This window comes from Microplitis mediator, chromosome 1, assembly GCF_029852145.1.
Source record: "Microplitis mediator isolate UGA2020A chromosome 1, iyMicMedi2.1, whole genome shotgun sequence".
In the NCBI taxonomy this organism is placed as follows: domain Eukaryota; kingdom Metazoa; phylum Arthropoda; class Insecta; order Hymenoptera; family Braconidae; genus Microplitis; species Microplitis mediator.
The window spans coordinates 3,473,432-3,494,246 of NC_079969.1; the positions used below are offsets into that span (position 1 = coordinate 3,473,432).

At 32.4% G+C, this 20,815-nt stretch overlaps 2 protein-coding genes across 4 annotated transcripts; one reads left to right on the forward strand and one right to left on the reverse strand.

The window, feature by feature from the left end:
- Positions 1–10: 10 nt before the first annotated feature.
- On the reverse strand, positions 11–14,320 carry LOC130664692 (major facilitator superfamily domain-containing protein 6). 3 transcript variants are annotated; one of them, XM_057464739.1, is made up of 11 exons: positions 13,680–14,320; positions 11,324–11,831; positions 10,745–11,239; positions 10,545–10,666; positions 9,476–9,701; positions 9,232–9,366; positions 8,879–9,148; positions 7,180–7,438; positions 6,816–7,106; positions 6,256–6,377; positions 11–5,218 (listed from the first exon to the last, which is right to left on the reverse strand). In XM_057464739.1, exons 1-11 carry the CDS (start codon positions 14,096–14,098, stop codon positions 5,099–5,101), a joined length of 2,967 nt encoding a protein of 988 aa, XP_057320722.1. In that variant the 5' UTR covers positions 14,099–14,320; the 3' UTR covers positions 11–5,098. The 3 variants fall into 3 exon arrangements, with proteins under 3 accessions (XP_057320722.1, XP_057320733.1, XP_057320741.1); XM_057464750.1 differs by having other exon boundaries at positions 11,324–11,810; positions 13,680–14,319; XM_057464758.1 differs by having other exon boundaries at positions 6,303–6,377; positions 13,680–14,319.
- Positions 14,321–17,351: 3,031 nt separating this feature from the next.
- LOC130678447 (uncharacterized) lies at positions 17,352–20,314 on the forward strand. The gene is made up of 3 exons (XM_057485646.1): positions 17,352–17,474; positions 17,562–18,087; positions 18,824–20,314. Exons 1-3 carry the CDS (start codon positions 17,352–17,354, stop codon positions 20,164–20,166), a joined length of 1,992 nt encoding a protein of 663 aa, XP_057341629.1. The 3' UTR covers positions 20,167–20,314.
- Positions 20,315–20,815: the final 501 nt, after the last annotated feature.

A 20,815-nucleotide genomic window follows, 5' to 3' on the forward strand; every position in this document is an offset into this window, starting at 1 on the left:
TATTGATAGATATAAGATACACTCTCTGGAAAAATTATATAGAATTTTGCTTAGGAATTCTTATGGCTTCCTATAAAGATATTCCATTTCTTTCTCCAAAGACTCCTATGGTGTTTTCGAATCAAAGAAAAATTTCCTATGTGAAAACCTGTGGATTATAACCGAAGTCATTGAGATAAGAAATTATTCCCGTAGGCCTCTAAGGTCCCATGACTTCTATGAATTCTCATGGGGATCTAGAGGAATCTATGGATTTCTATGTTATTTTCGGCTAATTCATGTGAATTTCTATAGGAATTTTTCGGATAGTGTCTGGATAAAAATCAGGGCGCGTCGTTTCAGAGCAAGATATCAAATTTTAATGGGAATTTGGCTTTTAAAATCTGCGGTTCAAATTTTTTAGAAACCAAATACTTTTGCTGAAAGTAAAAAAAAAAATTTCTGTGCTATTCAAGGGAAGTAAGATTTTTTTGAGAGCTAGGTCTGTGATCAAGATTTTTTTTTGTTGTTCCAAAATGACGCACCCTAATCACGATATTTGGAAAAAGTACAAAGATATAATTATTTTTATTTTTCTATGCATAGTTCCTAAAAATAAATATGCATGGACAGAATCGATGATATTTAATTACTTATGATGCTTTATATTGACCTAACAAATATATATTATATATATATAACACTATGATTGATGAGAGGATATATTATGTATCGTCATATCTGTTGACATATATTTATTTTATTTAATTCTTTAATTTTTAGCAATCAGCAATACGTAATTAATAAACCTGTTAATCAAATAATTTACTCAGCGACTAATGAAACAAAAAAAATGTTGAATAAAATACTCTATTGTACTATAAAAATATTATAAGCCTTTTTATTACGTAATTTATTACTTTTTCAATGAAAAAGTTGACCTTAATCCCTCTCCTTACTGCTCTATATTGTAATTTTTAAAAAATTTCGAAAATGGTTGACTCTGTGAGCCAGCACCAAAACTTCCGCTGTTTTCTAGCTCCAGGACTTTCAATTCACTTACGAGAACGATGTACATGAACTTCTCTCCGAGACGGAATGAACTTCGGGGTTCCCCCACTACTGATAATTTCTACTCCGCGCATGCGTAAGAAAAAGTGGGAGAACATGCAGCCCACGGAACATCTAGTGGGAGTAGAAACCGACAAAACCCGAAGTACACTCGAGGACTCTCTCGCAGGATAATTTCTTAGTTACTAAGGAATAATTTGGTACAAAAATATCAAAAATTAATTTTTTGAGGGTTGACACGTTATTGCTTATCTACATCCCACTATGGATGAAAAATGATCTAATGATAATGGATTTACATGAAATTAAGGTATTAATAATGTTTTTTTTTACTTTCTTACTCATTCATTATTTTTCCTTATTACATCATGACATTAAAAGCTTAAACTTAATCGCTAATTGATATGTATCGATTGTTTGCTAAAATTAAAACTTTTTTGTTCAATTATTTTAGATACACGTGTGTTAACAAAAAAATTGTATCATTAATTTATAAATTCAGATAAATAATAAGTAATTAATTAATAAAATGGTTAATAAAATTATATAATACGTAAGACGAAATATTTTATTAATTTTCAACTTCCTGATTTTTTTTTTTTTTTTTTTTTAAAGCAAAAACAATTTTTAACAGATCGTATAAATTAAAAATTAAAAAAAAATTCATCGATGAAATTTCCTAATTTACTGATTGCCAAATTTCGAATGCAAGCTGAATACATTACATGTGATAAATAAATAAATAAATATGTACTAGAAAATTTAAATACAGTCAAATTTAAAAATATTACCGAGTAAAATATATAACAGAGGTCTTAACAATCTCGGTTTATTTTTGTTTACAGCTTCGAATAATAACAATAATAGTAATTTATACATCTAGTGCAATTATGCATAAGACGCGAATCGTGAAGATTTACACCCGAGGTTAGGGCGGAGTTTTTAATACGCGAGCGTCTTATACGTAATTTTATATTTACATTCGAATTCCATTAAGTCGGATTCCATTAACTCGGAACTTTACCCCCACTACGAGTTATATTTGTTTACATGCGTGTAAATAAGATTGTAAGCGCGCATGCGTGTAGTTTAGTCTGTAAAGGAGAGAGGGCATTCGATGAGTCGTAATTTACAGGAAATTTCTGTTCCTCTGTAGACGAATTGTCCGAGTTAATGGACTTCGGTTGTGTCAGATAATTTATAATTTTTATTATTAAAAAATAAATTTAATAATTTATATTTAAATTTAATATTTCAATCTTATTTTTATATTTAAATTTTTTTAAATCAAATAAAAATCATTAATTAGTTAATCAATTTTACAATAATTATTATAACAATAAAAGGCAAACATTGCATTAATGATACATTTTTAATTATTATAAATAAATTTTCTAAATTTAAATAATTATTATTCACTCATTAATAATTAATCATTAATCATTATTAATCAACCGCATTTTTTTAAAATCATTTATTAATTTTTTTTGTGCCTTTAAGAGTGCGAAGGCTTTTTCTTAATCATCACTCACTCAACAAATTACATAATTAATATAATTCATAATAACTGTTAATTAATCAATAATTAACACACTTTTTTTTTAAATAACGAACTGCTCATTAATATTGATATCTATTACTAATAATACGTTATTTATAATATACATAATATATATATATATATATAAATATATATTCATATATATATTTATAATATTCATTGGTAATAATAATTTAGTTTAATTATTAAATATAATTAATCAGTTGGTTTTCTTTATTTTTCAATTAATTATTTATTAATAAATAATTTGTAGGCGTGTTGTTGTAAGGATCGTCCAATCCGTTCCCTATCAAAAAAATCTTCATGGGAATCCAGGTACCCACAGTTTCATAGGTAGATGTCCCGTATGGAAATCCAGAGACCATAGATTCTTACATAAGCCCATACACTTCTGTATTAATTCCTATGGGTTCGTATATAATTCCATAATTTTCTATCCCTAGCAGATCCCAATTACAGTAAATTATCATATTGTACTGCAAATTTGCCGCAAATTACGGTAATTTGCGGTCTAATATGGCAAAATACTGTAATTTATAGTATTCAGAAGTATTACCGTAAAATAACGCAATGTTACTGCGCTTTCACCGTAAAATACCGCAGTATTGCCGCAAATTTACGGATAATTGCCGCAATTTTATCTTGACTGTTTCCAAAATGCGGTAAATTACCGCATTTTACCGTAGGATGCCGTAATTTATGGCAAATGGCAGTAAATTACCGTAATTCTGACCTGCTAGGGATATAAATTCCTATGCCCTAGCAGATCCCAATTACGGTAAATTATCATATTGTATTGCAAATTTGCCGCAAATTACGGTAATTTGCGGTCTAATACAGCAAAATACCGTAATTTATAGTATTCAGAAGAATTACCGAAAAATACCGCAATGTTACTGCGCCTTTACCGTAAGATACCGCAGTATTGCCGCAAATTTACGGATAATTGCCGCAATTTTATCGTGAATTTGTCTAAAAATGCGGTAAATTACCGCGTTTTCACCGTAGAATGCCGTAATTTACGGCAAATGGCGATAAATTACGTAATTCGGATCCGCTAGGGATATAAATTCCTATGGTTTTCCATGCAATCCCATGTGGATTTTTTTATAGGGTTTTTTTTACTCTCTCTCTATTAATTTTTATTTTATTATAAATTTTTTTTATTATTATCTCCTCTATTATTGTTATTTACAATCGCGCTTCTATGATAATCTTATTATTTGTTTTTATTTAAAATAAGAGACCTAGTACCCGATCAGGGAACTAATAATCGATCACTTCATGTGTTTGTATATCTATATTTAGTGAACATACCTAGCGGATCTGAATTACGGTAAATTACTGTAATTATCGTAATTTACGGCACTCATCCGAATTACCGTAAAATACGACATTTTTACCGTAAGGTACGGCTACTTACGGTTAAACTGCGGTAACACTGCGGTATTTTTCCGTATAATGCCGTACCTTACGGTAAAATATCGTATTTTACGGTAATTATTCCGTAGATCGTAAATTTGGGTATTTTTCCATATATGTACCGTAAATTACGATCTTTTGCAATAAACTACGGTAATTTACCGTAATTTGGATCCGCTAGGGATAGATATACAAAGTCATGAGTGATCGGGTACTAGTTTCTTGATCGGGTACTGGGTCTCTTACCTTGGTCATTTTTCAACACAAAAAAATAATTTACAATGAGTTGGCATATAATTTTTTTTTTTTTAACTTTCAATCGATCGTTAGTACGTTGCAATAATTTATATACACTGTAAAAAATCAAATTGAGTGATTTTATAAAGATTGATATTTTTTTAAATATTTTATGAAATTTCCAAAATAAAAAAAAAAGATACAAATTATTAGCCGATAAAATTTGAGTAAAGAATATTTTCAAGTTCTTTTTGAAACGAAAACTATTAATTTTTCGATCGTAAAGCACACTGATGCTTCGCGTCATGAGTCGTGCGATTCATAAAAAAGTCATTTAAAATATATATATATATATATATAAAATATTTCTGCCACGGAAGAAAATTATATTGATTTGTTACAGTGTAATAAATTAATTTTTAAAATAATTATTTCGCAATACGGATGGCATTTTTTCGTTAGATTCGTTACAATATGGACCATTGTCAGTATATTCATTCAATAATTCAAAAAAAAAATTTAACTATGATATGATAACAGTTTCATGTAATTTTATGTGGAAAATTATTTTTATTCAAAAATTATTATTTTCTTTCTATTCGAGTATTCTCTCATTTACTTGTGTTATTTTATTCCCAACTACGGAGTTATAAAACTCTATCCTAATTTTAAAAAATCAATTGCATCTAATCAATCAATTTATAGTTTAAATTTTTTCATTAATAACAGATCTTTTTTCTTCTTTAAAATATTTGAGGTTAGAATAAAATAGGATTATTAATTTTTACTCTGTTAAGATTTCTTTTTTTTTACTTAAAATTTGTATGGTTACCATTCGTAATCATGCTGGTGAAATGGATTAGTACATGGTTGTTGAACATGTAAATGTGTCGTAACGGCTGGTGGTTTCATTTCTTCAAATTCATTGTCCACTACTTCACTGTAAATCTGTAACAATTAATGTAACAATGATAAAAATTATAAATTATTGCTTTTATTACTACAAATTATATGGATACATAAATTCCCCATAGATACCCTAGCGGATCCTAATTACGGTAAATTACCGTAATTTACCGTAATGGCGGTTTCCAGCAGAATTACCGTAATTTACAGTAAAATACGGTAATGCAACGCAATATACCACAATTTACGGTATTTTACCGTAATTTATCATAAATTACGGTAAATGTCGTAATTGGTATAAACTAGGGTAAATCACCGTATTTTTACCGTAAATTGCGGTAACTCGACTGAATACTGTAAATTATGATAATTACCGTAATTTACCGCAATTTACGGTATCCGGCGAGACTACCGTAATTTACGGCAAAATACGGTAATATACCGTAAATTGCGGTAAAAGGTCACAATTTACCGCAAATTAGATCAGTTACCGCATTATGCCGTAAATTACCGCATTCTACCGTAAATTACAGTAATTCTGTCGGACACCGTAAATTACGGTAATCACCGTAATTTACCAAATTCGGATCCGGTAGGGATGTTATTTTTTTTATTACAACCGAATTCCATTAACTTGAACAATTAATCCACGGAAGAGTGAAAAATTCTTGGATATTCCGTCATTCCCTAGTGGATCCAAATGACAGTAAATTACGATATCTTCCGTAAATTACCGCAAATTATCGTAATTTACCGTAATTCGGATTTGCTAGGGTTAAATGCCCCTTCTCATTTAAAGAACAAACTACAACGCATGCGCTGCTACATCACATGAATGATGTATTCATAAATATACAAATATATACCATAGGATGGGAGAGAAAAACTGGTAGTGGGAGTCAAGATTGAGGAGAAGTTCTAAGTTAATAAAATTCGACTGTAATGAATTATTTACTTAAAAGTATGTTTTTAATTTTTTGGCAGGTAGAGGACAGAGTCTACCTCGTTCGAAGTTCGGTATTAATTAAATTTTTTTTTTTAAATAGTGACTTCCAGTTCCAATTTTTTTTTTTTTATACCTGGAAGCTCCTACGAATGAACTCGTCCTCTCCTTTACCGGTCCTACCGTAATTGTAATTGCCTCCGACGTTTCCACCAGTATTACCTCCGCCGCTTAGGAATGGATTCGTTGGATTAGAACCTGAAAAAGAAAAAAAAGTGTGATTGTTACAGCTTATAAATTAGAAAAAAATACAGTCGCGTTATGAGTCCGTCAACTTATGTTTCTATTGAAGACATTCCCTTCCATGGCTATGAAAATAATCATGTTTAGTTAGGTCTTAAGTCTGCAAAAGAATGAACTTTTCTTCCACCATTTTCCTACAATCAAGTCATTACTGCGCATGTGCGTCAGTGCAAAATCATGGACTTCATCATAGCCAAGTAGTGGGAGAAAACTTACACGCTAGTAAAGTAGAGGAAGTGTCAGCTACGATGGTCGATTACTGAGCAGAAGTGGGGGTACATAATTCTTAGAATTATATCCCCCTATGCATCTATAAGGGGGGGAGGTAGTTGGGGGAGAGTCGCAGTGTATAGTTTCACAAAAACCATTAATAGTTTTTATTTGAATATTTACCGCCGTTTCCACCGGGTACGTTAAGGTTTCCCCCAGTTGTTTGATAAGTGGCACCATAACCTGGATCCTGAGCAAGTTCATGAAGTCTACTTGAACTCAGAGCCCGTGGTATAGCATTACTAGGCACACCATGTGGCGCCAAATGTGTTGCCTCGGCAACCTGATGCGGATCTTCAGTTTGGGGTAAATCCGCAATAAATCCGGTATCTTTTCTGTAGAAATTAATAAATATGAAGGCAGCGAGTACAAGGGCACAAATAAGACCATAGGCACGAAATGTTGCGGTTGTTCCTATTAAATAACAAACAGGTAATTAATAATTTAAATTAACAGATGTATAAATTCGTTAATCAAAGTGAATTACCATAACTGGCCACAAACATTCCACCAATAACAGCACCGCAACCACGTCCTAAGCCATGGTGAAGTCCTTGTAACACACCCTGAGCACTTGACCTTAAGTGCGGGGGTGTATTGTGTGCTATATAACTGCAACAAGCTGCCCAAACAGCAGCATGAGTTATTCCTTGCATAAATTCAAATGGTAACACCCACCATGGGTTTTTTAACCATGAGATGTAGAGAAACCGTATGATGTTACCGCATAGACCAAGACAGAGCACCTGAAGAAATTGGTTTCATTCAACGCATGCCTAATTATCGCGCCTTATTACGTCTGCAAAGCAAACCCCAAATGGCCGTTTACCTATCGATGGGTAATAATGTCAAAAAGCAAATGGCTTCCTGTCCCTGGTGGTTTTGAATCACCCTGGAAACACCCTGGGATCACGATGGTTACACGGTGGGTTTTTTTTTCATTTTATCACCCTGATTCCAGGGTGTTTACACGGTGTACCCACCGTGATTCCACGTACACCGCGTAATCACCGTGGATACACCGTGGAATCATGGTGGGTACACCGTGTAACCATCGTGGAAACACCGTGATTCCACCGTGTTTCCACTCCCAGGGTGTTTCCAGGATGATTCAAAACCGCCAGGGGTGTCTTTTAATGGTGTTTGGTTATGGGGCTTATAAATAAACGCATTTGAATCTATAATCATCCCAGTTAACTACAGTTTCTCCGCAATTAAGTTACGGAGAGACAGTTTCGGTCACCGCTAAGTTGAGGTAAAGTTTGAATATTCAACTATTGGCTACAAGTTGGCTTCAACTTTTCCAAAAGTTGGCCACAATCTGAGACCGCAATATGAAGGCAACTTCATATTGCGGTCTCACGAAATGGCTATCTGGGACATTTCTCTAAAGTCGTTATCAACCGTTCTTAAGAACAAACTTTACTATTATCACAAGATCAAATAATCTCGACACCCAATGTATTGGGAATGATTATTACATATATAACCCCATAGGATTTAGGGTTTACTTTGCTGATATAATAATTCGCACAAATTAGGCATTTTTTAAATGTACTTTAGTTTATAGTACGTGGGTTAAGCCATTATCCGTCAAATACAATATTCTTTCCTATCCAAAAGTTCCCATAGAATCTCCTCAAATGGGTCAAAAACCGCATAAAATCCCTCGCAGATTTGAATCACGGTGGAAACACGGTGGGTTTGTTTCATTTTACCACTGTGATTACGCGGTATATCCACCGTGATTCCACGGTGGCTTGACCACTGTAGTGGAACCACGGTAGTGAAATAGCACAAAGCCACCTTGGAATCACGGTGGATCCACGGTGTTTCCACCGTGATTCAAATCTGCGAGGGTATCTAATAGACTTATATTGGTTTCTATCAAGTCTTTACCCATTTGGTGGATTCTATGGAAACTTTTAGACAGGGTTAGCACTCGTCTCCCGAGTCAAAAATTTCGCCTTCATTTTACCCTAACTATAGTATTTTGTCCGATAACTACTGCATTAAGGGTCAATTGGGAAGCAAAGTTTGTATGTAATTTAATCCTCAATTGGCCCTACACAACCTAACCAAAGTTGGGCGCCACCGACTCGTGCTAAAAACATTGTGCTGTCCGTATAAAGACTTATCAGCCCACTCGTTAATTTTTTCTTAAATCAATAGACCCAGAAACAAACCTTAACATGACCGATTTGACGAATCAATTTAAAACTGAAGAAGTAAGCAAATATTTCCGAAATGTGATTGATTACTGATGCAACGCCAAATAGTGTTGGTGTACCACCGTAGTCTTGTAGATGCCAGAATAAGAATGTAAATATTAAACCAATTCCAAAACCCATAAACCAAGCGACAAATAAAAATGACGCGCATTTAAGATCTTTAAATTGTTTTATAACTGTAACCCATTCTGGTATTTCTCTGGTTGTTTGAGCAAACATTTTAGTCTGCAAGCAACAATATTATGAGATATACTTTTTATTACAATTTCAAGTATTTTTAGTAATTTTCCAAGTAATCAAATACAAACTTTTCCCTCAGGTGGTTGAGGTTTCGGTAGCGGTTGCGCGGATGAATCTTGCAATCCTGGAAGATTTAATTGTTGTGACAATTGACTTTGCAATTGTTCTTCACGAGTTGGTTCAGCTGGTGCTTTATCCACTTCCTTAACAAAATAAAGTTTCATTCAATTAATCGATATTTGTACCCGTAATTAAAAATAGACCAGAACAAAGAAAGCTTTTGAGATACTGGTAAAATATTTATAGATTTACTGTTTCGGTAGCAATGAATTCATATTTGAAATTAATCTGCGTGGCTGTGATCAACGCAGCGCCCATTAGTACACTGAATATCGCGAAACATATTGTATAATTTTTCTCTTTTGGCCCTGGACCGCAGGGATGATCTGGGAATGACGTGCTGTGGTCTAAAGCAATACCAACAAAAAACATGGCTAGACCCCAGCCCAAACTTCCGAACATTCTCTGGTGTCCGTATCTGCGTTTGAAATTATAAATTAGGTTCATATTTTATATGTAAATAAAAGGGTGGTCGTAAAAAATTGAATTTTCTCAGGCGGCAAATAAAAAGCTTCTTTTGAGTGAAAAAATACCGGGGGAATTTGGTTTTTTTTTTTATTTAAATAAAAAGAACACGTGCTGCAGGACGATCAAAGTTCATTTTTCGATACAATCGCGGTTTTTTTTAAATATCCCATGAAATATGCAGATTAAAGGAAAAAACCATAGGAACAATTTTGTAGGAAATTAAATTTTTGACAAAAAAGGTCATATTTATTTTTTTTATAAAATGTGTATTTATGAAGATATTTTAAAAAAACTTTTTTTAGATCTGATGAATTGAGCGTTTTAAGGATTACAAATTTTGAAAATATCATTTTTCTAAGTATATAGAAACTGTAACAAGCATTAATGATTGATAGGTTACGAGTTACGAAATTGTCTATATTTAAGAAAATACGTTATCCTTAAAATGCCTAATTAATACGATCTAAAAAAGTTTTTTTAAAATATCTTTATAAATACACGTTTTATAAAAAAAATAAACATGACCTTTTTTGTCAAGAATTTAATTTCCTACAAAATTGTTTCTATGGTTTTTTCCTTTAATCTGCATATTTCATGAGATATTTAAAAAAAACTGCGATTGTATCGAAAAATGAACTTTGATCTGAGGCACGTGTTCTTTTTATTTAAAAATAAAAAACCGAATTCCCCACGTATTTTTTCACTGAAAAGAAGCTTTTTATGAAGCGCCTGAGAAAATTTAATTTTTAACGACCACCCTAATAAATAAGGCATAATATTTAAGAAGAATTACCGATCGGCGTCTTCACCAAGAAGAGTAATTACAGCTGAATCAGCCAAAGTGATTGCCGGTGCTGAGAAAAATTCTCCAACTAGAACTAAGAGTAGCAGAAGAAAGAACGTTTTTTGGATATCCTGAACAAAAAAGACAACAATGGAATATAAATAACTGGAATTACAAAATAAAATAGACGCTACTTCATCGACTCTTACCGGCAGTCGGTAGACAATGGAACTAAATTGCGGTTTAACCCAATCCTTATTCTCTTTTTCGTCATAATTGACAGCGAAATTAACCGGCAATGGACTGCGACCCAATGGCAGATGGGGAAAACGTAAACTTCTACGCCTACGGATTAATGGAACGTCAATTTCTTCTTCGTCAGAATCTTCATCCATTTCGTCATCATCATCCTCTTCTTCTTCCTCTTCGATTTCTTTTTCGCGCTGTTGATCTTCTTCTTCGTCATTCAATTTTTCATTATCGTCGCTGTCATCTGGATAAATTGGAGCTTTGGAATACTTTTTTAGTTTCATTTTTAACCGATTGTCAGTTTCGTAAGTTTCGTCGCTGTTTCCGGTGAAGAAATCGTCATGCAATTGGTCAGTTTGCCGTTTCACCATAACTTTGGTACGAACGGGTTTCGAACGCGTTTTCGTTCGGGTGTGGGCTTTTTTCGGTGGCCTCGATTCGTCAAGTGGTTCATTCTATGCACATAAAAAATATTTCCATTACTAAAATGAAGGATCGTTCAAACGATGAGTTTTTAGATCCCTTTTATAAATACTTACTTTTAAAAATCGTTTGTACTCAAGAACATCAGCGGGACGATTCTGCTTTGCGATAATACGAAAATCGATTTCCTTCGCATTGGGATCTACTTCCGGCGCATCTTCCGGAACGAATTGTTTATACTTCAAATCAGTTGTATCACCGCTACTGCTATCAGCACCACTTACTGTTCTTTTAAGTCTATTACCCCTGACACGTAATTTATTAACTACCTTATTATCATTTGAACTTCGCCGCAGCCTTTCAAAAACGACATTAGCCGCGACCTCGAGATTTTCGTCTTCATTATCATCATTTTTCTGATAATAATCCTTATCATCTACAGATCTTTTGCTACGTCCACCGACTTCAGGTACTTCTAATCTCCATGTACCATTTTTTTCCATGATACAGGAAGTTGCTGGTGGTTGGGCGAAACCCAGTGGTAGAGTAAATATAATCCAGCATGCCAATGACGCGAGCAAAATTATCTTTCCTTTCTGCCACCTGTAAAATTTAAATGGTTCTCTGGTCGTTCCCAAAGAACATATTCCACTACTTCTACATCATTTCTAACTAATTTCTACACTTACACATGCGAGACAAAATAATTTATACATAGCGTTTATAATAAAAACAATTTTTTAACAGCAGTATTTTAAATACTAACTAAAATATTTATTATATGCATACATGTATATAAATATATCATATATACACAAGGAGAAAAACGGCCCGAATTTTTAGTCTTTAATTTTTTAAATTTTTATAATTACTGTAGAAAAAAATTACGAAGATTATAAAAAATGAATGAAAAGTTACAAATTATGACCGGACTATTTTTATTATTCGTGATTTTATGGTTACACTTTTTGATACTTTAAAAACAATGAACTTTGTAGGTATTTTATACCCTATCACAAAAATTCATATGGGAATCCAGCCTAGATTCGTATGTGGGTTCTCCCATGGCGTTTTCGGGTAGATTCCCATATGGTTTCCTGTAGAAATCCAGCATAGATCCTGATATAGATTCTCATATGGGTTCCTATGGAAATCCACACTATGCCAAATCCATATGGGAATTTAGTATCGATTCTCGTGTGGATTTTTACGATAATTCCCCATGAGAATCTGCACCATGTCAAAATCCATATGGGAATCCAGCCTAGATTCGTATGTGGGTTCTCTCATGGCGTTTTCAGGTAGATTTTCATATGGTTACTTGTAGGAATCCAGCATAGATCCTGATATAAATTCTCACATGGGTTCCTATGGGAATCGACACCATGCCAAATCCATATGGGAATTTAGTATCGATTCCCATTTGGGTTTTTACGATGATTTTCCATAAGAATCTGTACCATGTCAAAATCCATATGGGAATCCAGCCTAGATTCGTATGTGGGTTCTCTCATGGCGTTTTCAGGTAGATTTTCATATGGTTACTTGTAGGAATCCAGCATAGATCCTGATATAAATTCTCACATGGGTTCCTATGGGAATCGACACCATGCCAAATCCATATGGGAATTTAGTATCGATTCCCATTTGGGTTTTTACGATGATTTTCCATAAGAATCTGTACCATGTCAAAATCCATATGGGAATCCAGCCTAGATTCGTATGTGGGTTCTCCCATGGAGTTTTCGGGTGGATTTTCATATGGTTTCCTGTAGGAATCCAGCATAGATCCCAATATAGATTCTCACATGGGTTCTTATGGGAATTTACACCATGCCAAATCCATATGGGAATTTATTATCGATTCCCATGTGGATTTTTACGATGATTTCCCATAGGAATCTGCACCATGTCAAAATGAGAATCCAGGTACTCAGTTTCCTATGTAGGCTTTCTATATGGAAATCCAGATACCCATGGATTCTTACATAAATCTATAGTTTTTTATACAGATTCCTATGGGGTTCCCATACAATCCCATGGATTTTTTTGACAAGATATTCATTTAAGTAAAAATTTTTCCAGTTCGATAATAAACGTATAGTTTAACTAATATTTTATGCATCCGACATTAATTTTTCAATAACTCAATAGTAATAATTCATTCGATCACAGCCATTTACATAACAAGTATACCTACAAAAATTATAGTGCCAGCATTTAAAATTTTTAAACCGCAGAATTTATTTATAGAATTCACTACGCATATTTTTTACAGTGTAGTTATGCGAGACTCCGAATATTATGAGTACAGATCACTCTAATTAAAAAAAAGTGGCCCGTTTCAAGCTTGGTAGTCTGGCAAGATAAAAATTGATGTATGTTCTATTGTTATTCAATGTATTTTTGAGTCTCGTTTTTCTCCGTGTTCTTATTAATCAATAAACATGTATATTTAAATATATAACTCACCTATCAGCGAGTGAGCCCCAAAAAGGTGCGCTTAAAAATTCAACAAATGGCCTTAATCCAATTAATAGACCACACTGTCCTGCATTCATTCCCATTTGTTTAAAATAAACACCCATAAGTGGAAACAATGATCCGAACGCCGAGTAAAAGAAAAAGTAAAATGTTTTAACAGTCAGTAATTCTTGATCAACAGAACCAAATAGATATTCTAAAAAATCATTTTTTCCACGGATTTTGTGTGTCGCTTCTTTGGGTGCACCGTAAACCGATGGGTCAACTTCCCCAAGTGCTTCGGGATCAACCATCGGTCTTGCACCTGGTACTTGTGGTAACGATCTTCCCTGATTATTTTCCGTCCCATCATTAAATCCACCACCTCCACCACCATAATTGTATTCTTCATTTCCAAAATTTTGCATTTTTTATTTACTTATTAACACTTTTTATTCACCAGAGCTAAATATCTCTCTAAAGACACGGAATTATTTTGGATTTTTAGTATTTCGTAAACTATGGGCTTCTAGTTAATTTTAATTTTTACTTTAATTCCGTGGAAGACTCAAATGACCTCGTCACTACACAAAATCTCTTTAAGCTTTGTGTCAAATCGATGACCGAATATGCCACAGTTTTCTTTCGTCGGAAGAAGAAAATCGATAGATAAGCGTTTGCGCCGAATCGTAACTTTACCTCAGCCTATAGAACCTGGTGTTAGATTAATTTGAATTTTATGTCTCTACACACAGAGTGTACATGCGTTTTACGAAGTAAAAATAGGTGACTAGTGACATCTGGAATTGATATGGGCAATTGTCGATCAAGTAGACAGGGGGAAATTACTACTTATGACAAGCGTTTCCGTAACAATAATTGTAACGAACGGATTTCCTTTTGATGTTTGCATACGTCGATTGCTATTATATTGTTTTTACAGTTTGACTAATTATGAATATTCACCCGAGTCGAAATATTAGACGTAAATTGAACGTTTTGGACATTTAAAACTCAATTTGACAGCTTTCAACTTATTCAAAACGTAGATTGGAGTATCATAAATCAAAAACGTAACTCAAATCTATTTAGACTTACAATAAGAAAACATAAGCATTAGGGTGGGCCGAAAATACGCTTTTTTTGAATTTTCATTATTAATACCAAAAATATTTTTCTTTATACCAAAAAAAAATTTTTCGGAAAACAAAAAAAATTTTAGGTCGATATCTCAGGCTCGCCAAATCCCGTTAAAGTTGGAAGTTGTTTAAAAATTTTTTTCCAACATATTTTGATCGTAATTTTAATTCTCTACATAAAAGTTCCTATAATAAAATTACGTAAAGTTGATAGTTACTGAGATAATTGCAATTTTGTTCTAAAAAATATAATTTTTCAAGATATTATAACTTTTTCAGGGTAAAATATGAATTTTATCATATAAATTTCATGGTAAATCAAATTTCTAAAAAAAATTGGTCTTCTGGTAAAAACTTGAAATTTATAGTTATTTAGAAACTGGCAGTTTTATGTTTAGATAGTTACATTTCTCGTTATTTGGTGGTTTTCACCAAGAATTGCTATTATCTTTGTAACTATCAACTTTGAATAAATTTTTATTAGGTCTGTTTTGTAGAAAATTGAATTTCTTACAAAATTTTTATGATAAAATTTATTTTTTACCCTGAAAAAGTAATAATATCTTGAAAAATTTCATTTTTTAGAGCAAAATTTCAATTATCTGAGTAACTATCAACTTTACGTAATTTTATTATAAGACCTTTTTTGTAGAGAATTAAATTTTCGATCAAAATGCGTTGGAAAAAAAATTTTAAACAACTTCTAACTTTAGCGGGATTTGGCGAGCCGAAGATATCGACCTAAAATTTTTTTTTATTTCCGAAAAATTTTTTTTTTTGTACGAGGAAAAATATTTTTGGTATTAATAATGAAAATTCAAAAAAAGCGGATTTTCGGCCCACCCTAATAAGCATACCAAAAAATTATTTTCATCGATTTTGTACTCCTGGATTATAATCACGTCAATTCCCTAACATTTTGTAGTCCGCCTTTCTGGCTCTTAAATAAAAAAATTCGTATTTTGAAAAAAAAAATTTTTTCAGTTTCATACTTCTATCTAACACTATTATATCTTCTCATATATTATGATTATATTATTTATTTATTTATTTTAACGCTATCTGCAATTTACAATAGTTTAACATAATAATAATATATAAGTGTAAAAATAATTGCTCGACTATAATTAACTCCATGTGTTTAATAATAATACAAAATTACATATTTAGAAATCACTCAACATTTTTGATACAGCTTTTTTAAAAGTAGTGTAACTACTATCGAAAAAGTTTAGATTATTGGCATATTCATTTACTGTAGCAAAATATTCTGTTCCTAGGGCCGCTCATTATAAATTTCCTCTCGTCTTGAGGTAGATCTAATAATCTATTCTCTCTTAAAATTTTTGTGGGTTATCATTAAACTAAAATCATAACTAATGAAATTACCAATTTTTTACGTCTAATATTTCGACTCGGGCAAACTTAAAATTTCCGAGGTTTTACTGTTTCTTTTTTCTGGTAATCACTATGGTGTTTATAAATATTTATGAGCACGAAAACGCAGGGGAGAAAAACCCATACCATTATTTGGAGGGGATGAGATAAAAGACCCTAACTTGGGGATTAAAGAAAATTGAAGAATACTTTTATAAATTGGTGAACCTGAAACAAATTTTATTAAGCATCAAAACGATATAGAATTAAGGATGAATACCCCGTTTATTTTTTACAACCGGCAAATTTTAAGTTTTGCCAACAAAAAGCCATAAAAATATTTAAAAAGATGAAGGAAGAAAATTTCTAGTTTTAATTTCGGAAAATGGCTAGATCGGGTTAAAATTGCGCTTTATAATTTCATTGGAATTGACCGAAGATTGGTTGAAAATACGCCGAAAATACATTTTTCTTAATAAACAGGCCAAAAATTGGCCGACAAATTAAGTCAGCCTATTTTCGGTCATAGTATTTTTTTTTTCTTTAATAAAATTATAGAAGTTTTTGATAAGTTTTTTGACAGGTATCTGGTCGAAATGTATCCGAAAGACACTTCCCAGACATTTTCCAGAAACTTTCTATAGACTTTCAATCAAGATGACTGATTGATGACCGATAGATTAATATTTCTTGCCAAAAGTCTTTTCGGTCATTTAAAGGCCTGGGTCGTTTTAGGCCTTGTGTTGACTACCTGGTCGTTTTATCGGCCAAGGAAATTTTATTGTTTTTTTATCGAAATTTTCCTGCCTGGGCGTGGGAGTTCTATCCATTGATTATGAAAGTGAGAGCAAATTTAAAAAATTATTAGAGCCGCATCCTCAAGCGCGTGGAAAAAGAGACTTTGCATGACAAATAGCGCGTCCATTAGATGTTACACAGGTATGCACTACGATGCGTTGAGATAACAGCAACTAATGCGTAATGATTGATTTTTATGGAAAATATATTTTTTTGCTAACATCAATAGTTGCTATGGATACTCTGTTTTTATATTTTCATGAGCATTGAAAGATCGCTTGTACTAAAAAGTATTCTACTGAAGCGCATAGACGTATTTTAAAAATTCTCTGGTGATTATTGAATGTCGCGATATAGGACTGTGATGATGTGGCTTGAAAAAATTATTGTATGTTATTTTTGTTTGTTTACTTTTAATGTTGCGTCCAGTAATTTTAAAATTTACGATTCATCGGCAACGAACCCATCAACACGTCTTACTAGTCATGCGGTAACTTTAAATACTTATTTAATTTTCTTATTTGATAACACAAAATTTTTAATTAATTATTGAATAATTTACTTTTATTACCAACAGAGAGAATTAGTCGACATGTGTTTTACAAATAATTCGAATTCTGTGATTATAACTGATGACTTGTATCGTAACGGCTATAGAGATGAAAGTCCGTCTGACGAAAATGATAAAATTTCGTCAGTGATTATAATTACCAGCGATTTCGAGCCGAGTAAGATCGCAGAGTTAATACGTTCTTGGCCGACGTATGTCTTACCATTCGAATCAATTGAAAAACTGGAAGCACTCATTGAGAAGCTCAGATCATCGACAATCTGGAGTGTAACGTCAAAATTTTTAATCCTCGATACGACAAAAGAGCCACGTTGTGCAAATGCTGGAAAAATACTAGGATTCTTGTGGAAAATAGATTTATTGTTTTCGTATTACATGTGCTATGATATTGATAGAGATTCGACGTTCATTTATACTCTAAACCCTTTCACGAATTACGCGCCACCACCGTGGGTCCAAGTAGAAGCAACTGACGAATGTCGCGATGAGGAAAATAAAAAATCAACTCTATACAGTCTCCAATACTCTAAAGGTATTACATTTAATTATTTTTCATAATAAATTAATGAGCGCGAAGTGCTAAACTCACTTGAGCAGTTGTTGCCCTATAAATTTATTTTTAAGATTCGTTTCTTACGACTTAACCGCCGGAATAAGTTGACTGCTTTGAAGTAAGATTGTATTGTTATACAATGAATATCATGTATTATTGTAACCAATCGATACCTCAACTACGACACAATTTTATTTGTCATTATAACAATTCAATTTGTTACCGTAGGCTTATTATTTTTGTCTGTAAAGAAATCGTTCGTTATCTCGTCTTTTGTTATGAGGATCACGACGACACTCTTTTTCTCCGTGTTGCACTGTTAAAACTGCGAAAGGAGAAAACCTTACGGTGCTTAAGGTGATATAAATGCCGCAAATTACGCTGAATTGTCGCATTTTACTGTAATTCGTCGTAAAGTTCCGAAAATTACTGTAAATTGTGGCAAATTTGCCGTTGAAATTTATATATGTTGAATCTGCCAGGGCGCATAATATTTAAATCCATCGGAATAGGAAATAGTCGATTTAATAAGTTTTTCGAGATTTCAACGTTTCGAGTTACAAACAGACCATGAACTCTGAGGCAGCCAATAGGCAGACTGCTCGCTAGAAATATATTCTTTTTATTTATCTATTTTTAAGATTTTTGTAATGATCCAACACTATTTAGTTCCGCGTATATAAGATTTATTCAAAATATATTTATTAACTTGCAGATCCCGAAGTATGTGAAAATATAACTTTTGACAAAACGAAATACCTGGACGGTCATAAAATTAAATTCTCAACCTTTGCTAGAGTGCCTAATAATACTAATGAAAGGATAATAAAACAAAAGAAAGAATTATACATCAGCAGGTCAATGAAAAATAAATATATCAATTTGTATACTTCGTCCCCGTATATTAATGCTACACCGACAATAGATATCATTTCGACGAGTAATCAAGCAGAATCAATTAAAAAAGGTTACATCACGGAATTGGCTGATAACAAATATGATGTTTATGATAAATTACTTCAGTTAGCAGATGTTAATTATAAGTATACAGATGTCATAACACGATACAGCGAAGCTAAATATTCTATACTAACTCAAAAGACAAATTATTTAACAGCAATGAGTGAACTAACTTTCAATCTTCAGTTACTTGCACTTACAGTTGTTGCATTGGTATTAATAACATTGGTGATAGTAATTAATAATAGATTTAATATAAGTGAAGCTATTTTGGACGTGGTGAGATTGTCCGCGAGCATGGGGATCATGACGCCTTTGGACCGGTTATCGATGAGGATTATTTACTTTGTTGGTTTCTTATTCATATTCCTAGCGATGCCTAAGTTTCAGGGATATACATTCGCAATGTTATCGAAACCTACTTTGCCTCGCAACATGGAAACGTTAGCAGATTTATACAATAATAGTTACCATGTTTTCTACGATAGAATCTTGCACAATGATATTGTTAATGAAAAATTGTGGGTTACTAATGAAGATCAAAAATACTTACACCCTTTAGATCAGTCTTATTCAAGAGGCTGTTCACTTCTAGCACACGAAAATTCAACTATAGCGTGCATTTTCTTTACAAGTAGACAAATAGAATATGCTTTGAAATCAAATAATTTACATGTGTCGAAAGACGCAGTATTTAAAAAATATTTAGTTTTTTGGACGAGAAAGCATTGGGCTTTAAAAGATAAATTAGATAAGGCAGGTTTGAAGCCTAGGGAAATGGGTTTATTGAACTATTTTGAAGATAAAATGATAAATCAAAAATCGAAAAAATTAAAAAGGAAAAATAAAATTAAAGAAAATAAACGCTATGACCAGATTGATTTGGAAAATTTGATATTTCTTTATGTTATATTGAGTTTGACTTTACTCTGGAGTTTATTAATTTTTGGAATTGAAGTACTCCTTTATAAGTATTGTGAATTCCGCCGACAGTTTGAAATGCAGAGAAAATTCGGAAACAAAAAAAAGTCGCTGAGATCGCTGCCGAGGATTGTTTTCTTTCCTGGACGAATGGTTCTTCTCAACAGCCGCAAGTAATTTTGTAATTGAATTTAATACCAATCTCAAAAAATTGTCATTCGGCCATACCTGGAATAGAAATGTATATTACTTATTTAAATCAATTTATAAATTTTATTCTTAAGTAGATTTCTTATAAAAATCTATTATGTAGACTTAATTAAGATCCCACGAAATTAATTCTTGTACCTTTGCAGCGCACTGTAAAATAAAATAATAAACTTTTTATTATTAAAAGAAAATATAATTTTATTAAACTGAAGTGAAAATTATTTTTTTCCGTATCAATCAATAATATTAATACTTGGTAAGTGCTATTGAGTGAATATGATGCGTGTGAGAAAAGTAAAAATAATAAACAGCAATAGCGAAACATGCATAACATTGAAAGTTGCAGTTCGTTTTAAATCGATTGCAATATGAAAAATAAAAAATATGTTACGATGATTGAAATTAAACTATTCTTTTTAAAATGGTGCTCCTAATCCTCCGACCCAATTATTTTTTTAACTTCCCGCCATGAAAATTAAAAATTTAAATAAAAAAAAGGAAGTGATTGGTTTCGGTTTTTCCCCTATATGATTATGGGTTTCATATTGTCCCGTTTTGTTCAGCGTCCCCATTATTTTTTCAAGCTAAAATGTATGCAACTTTTGGAATTTTTTCA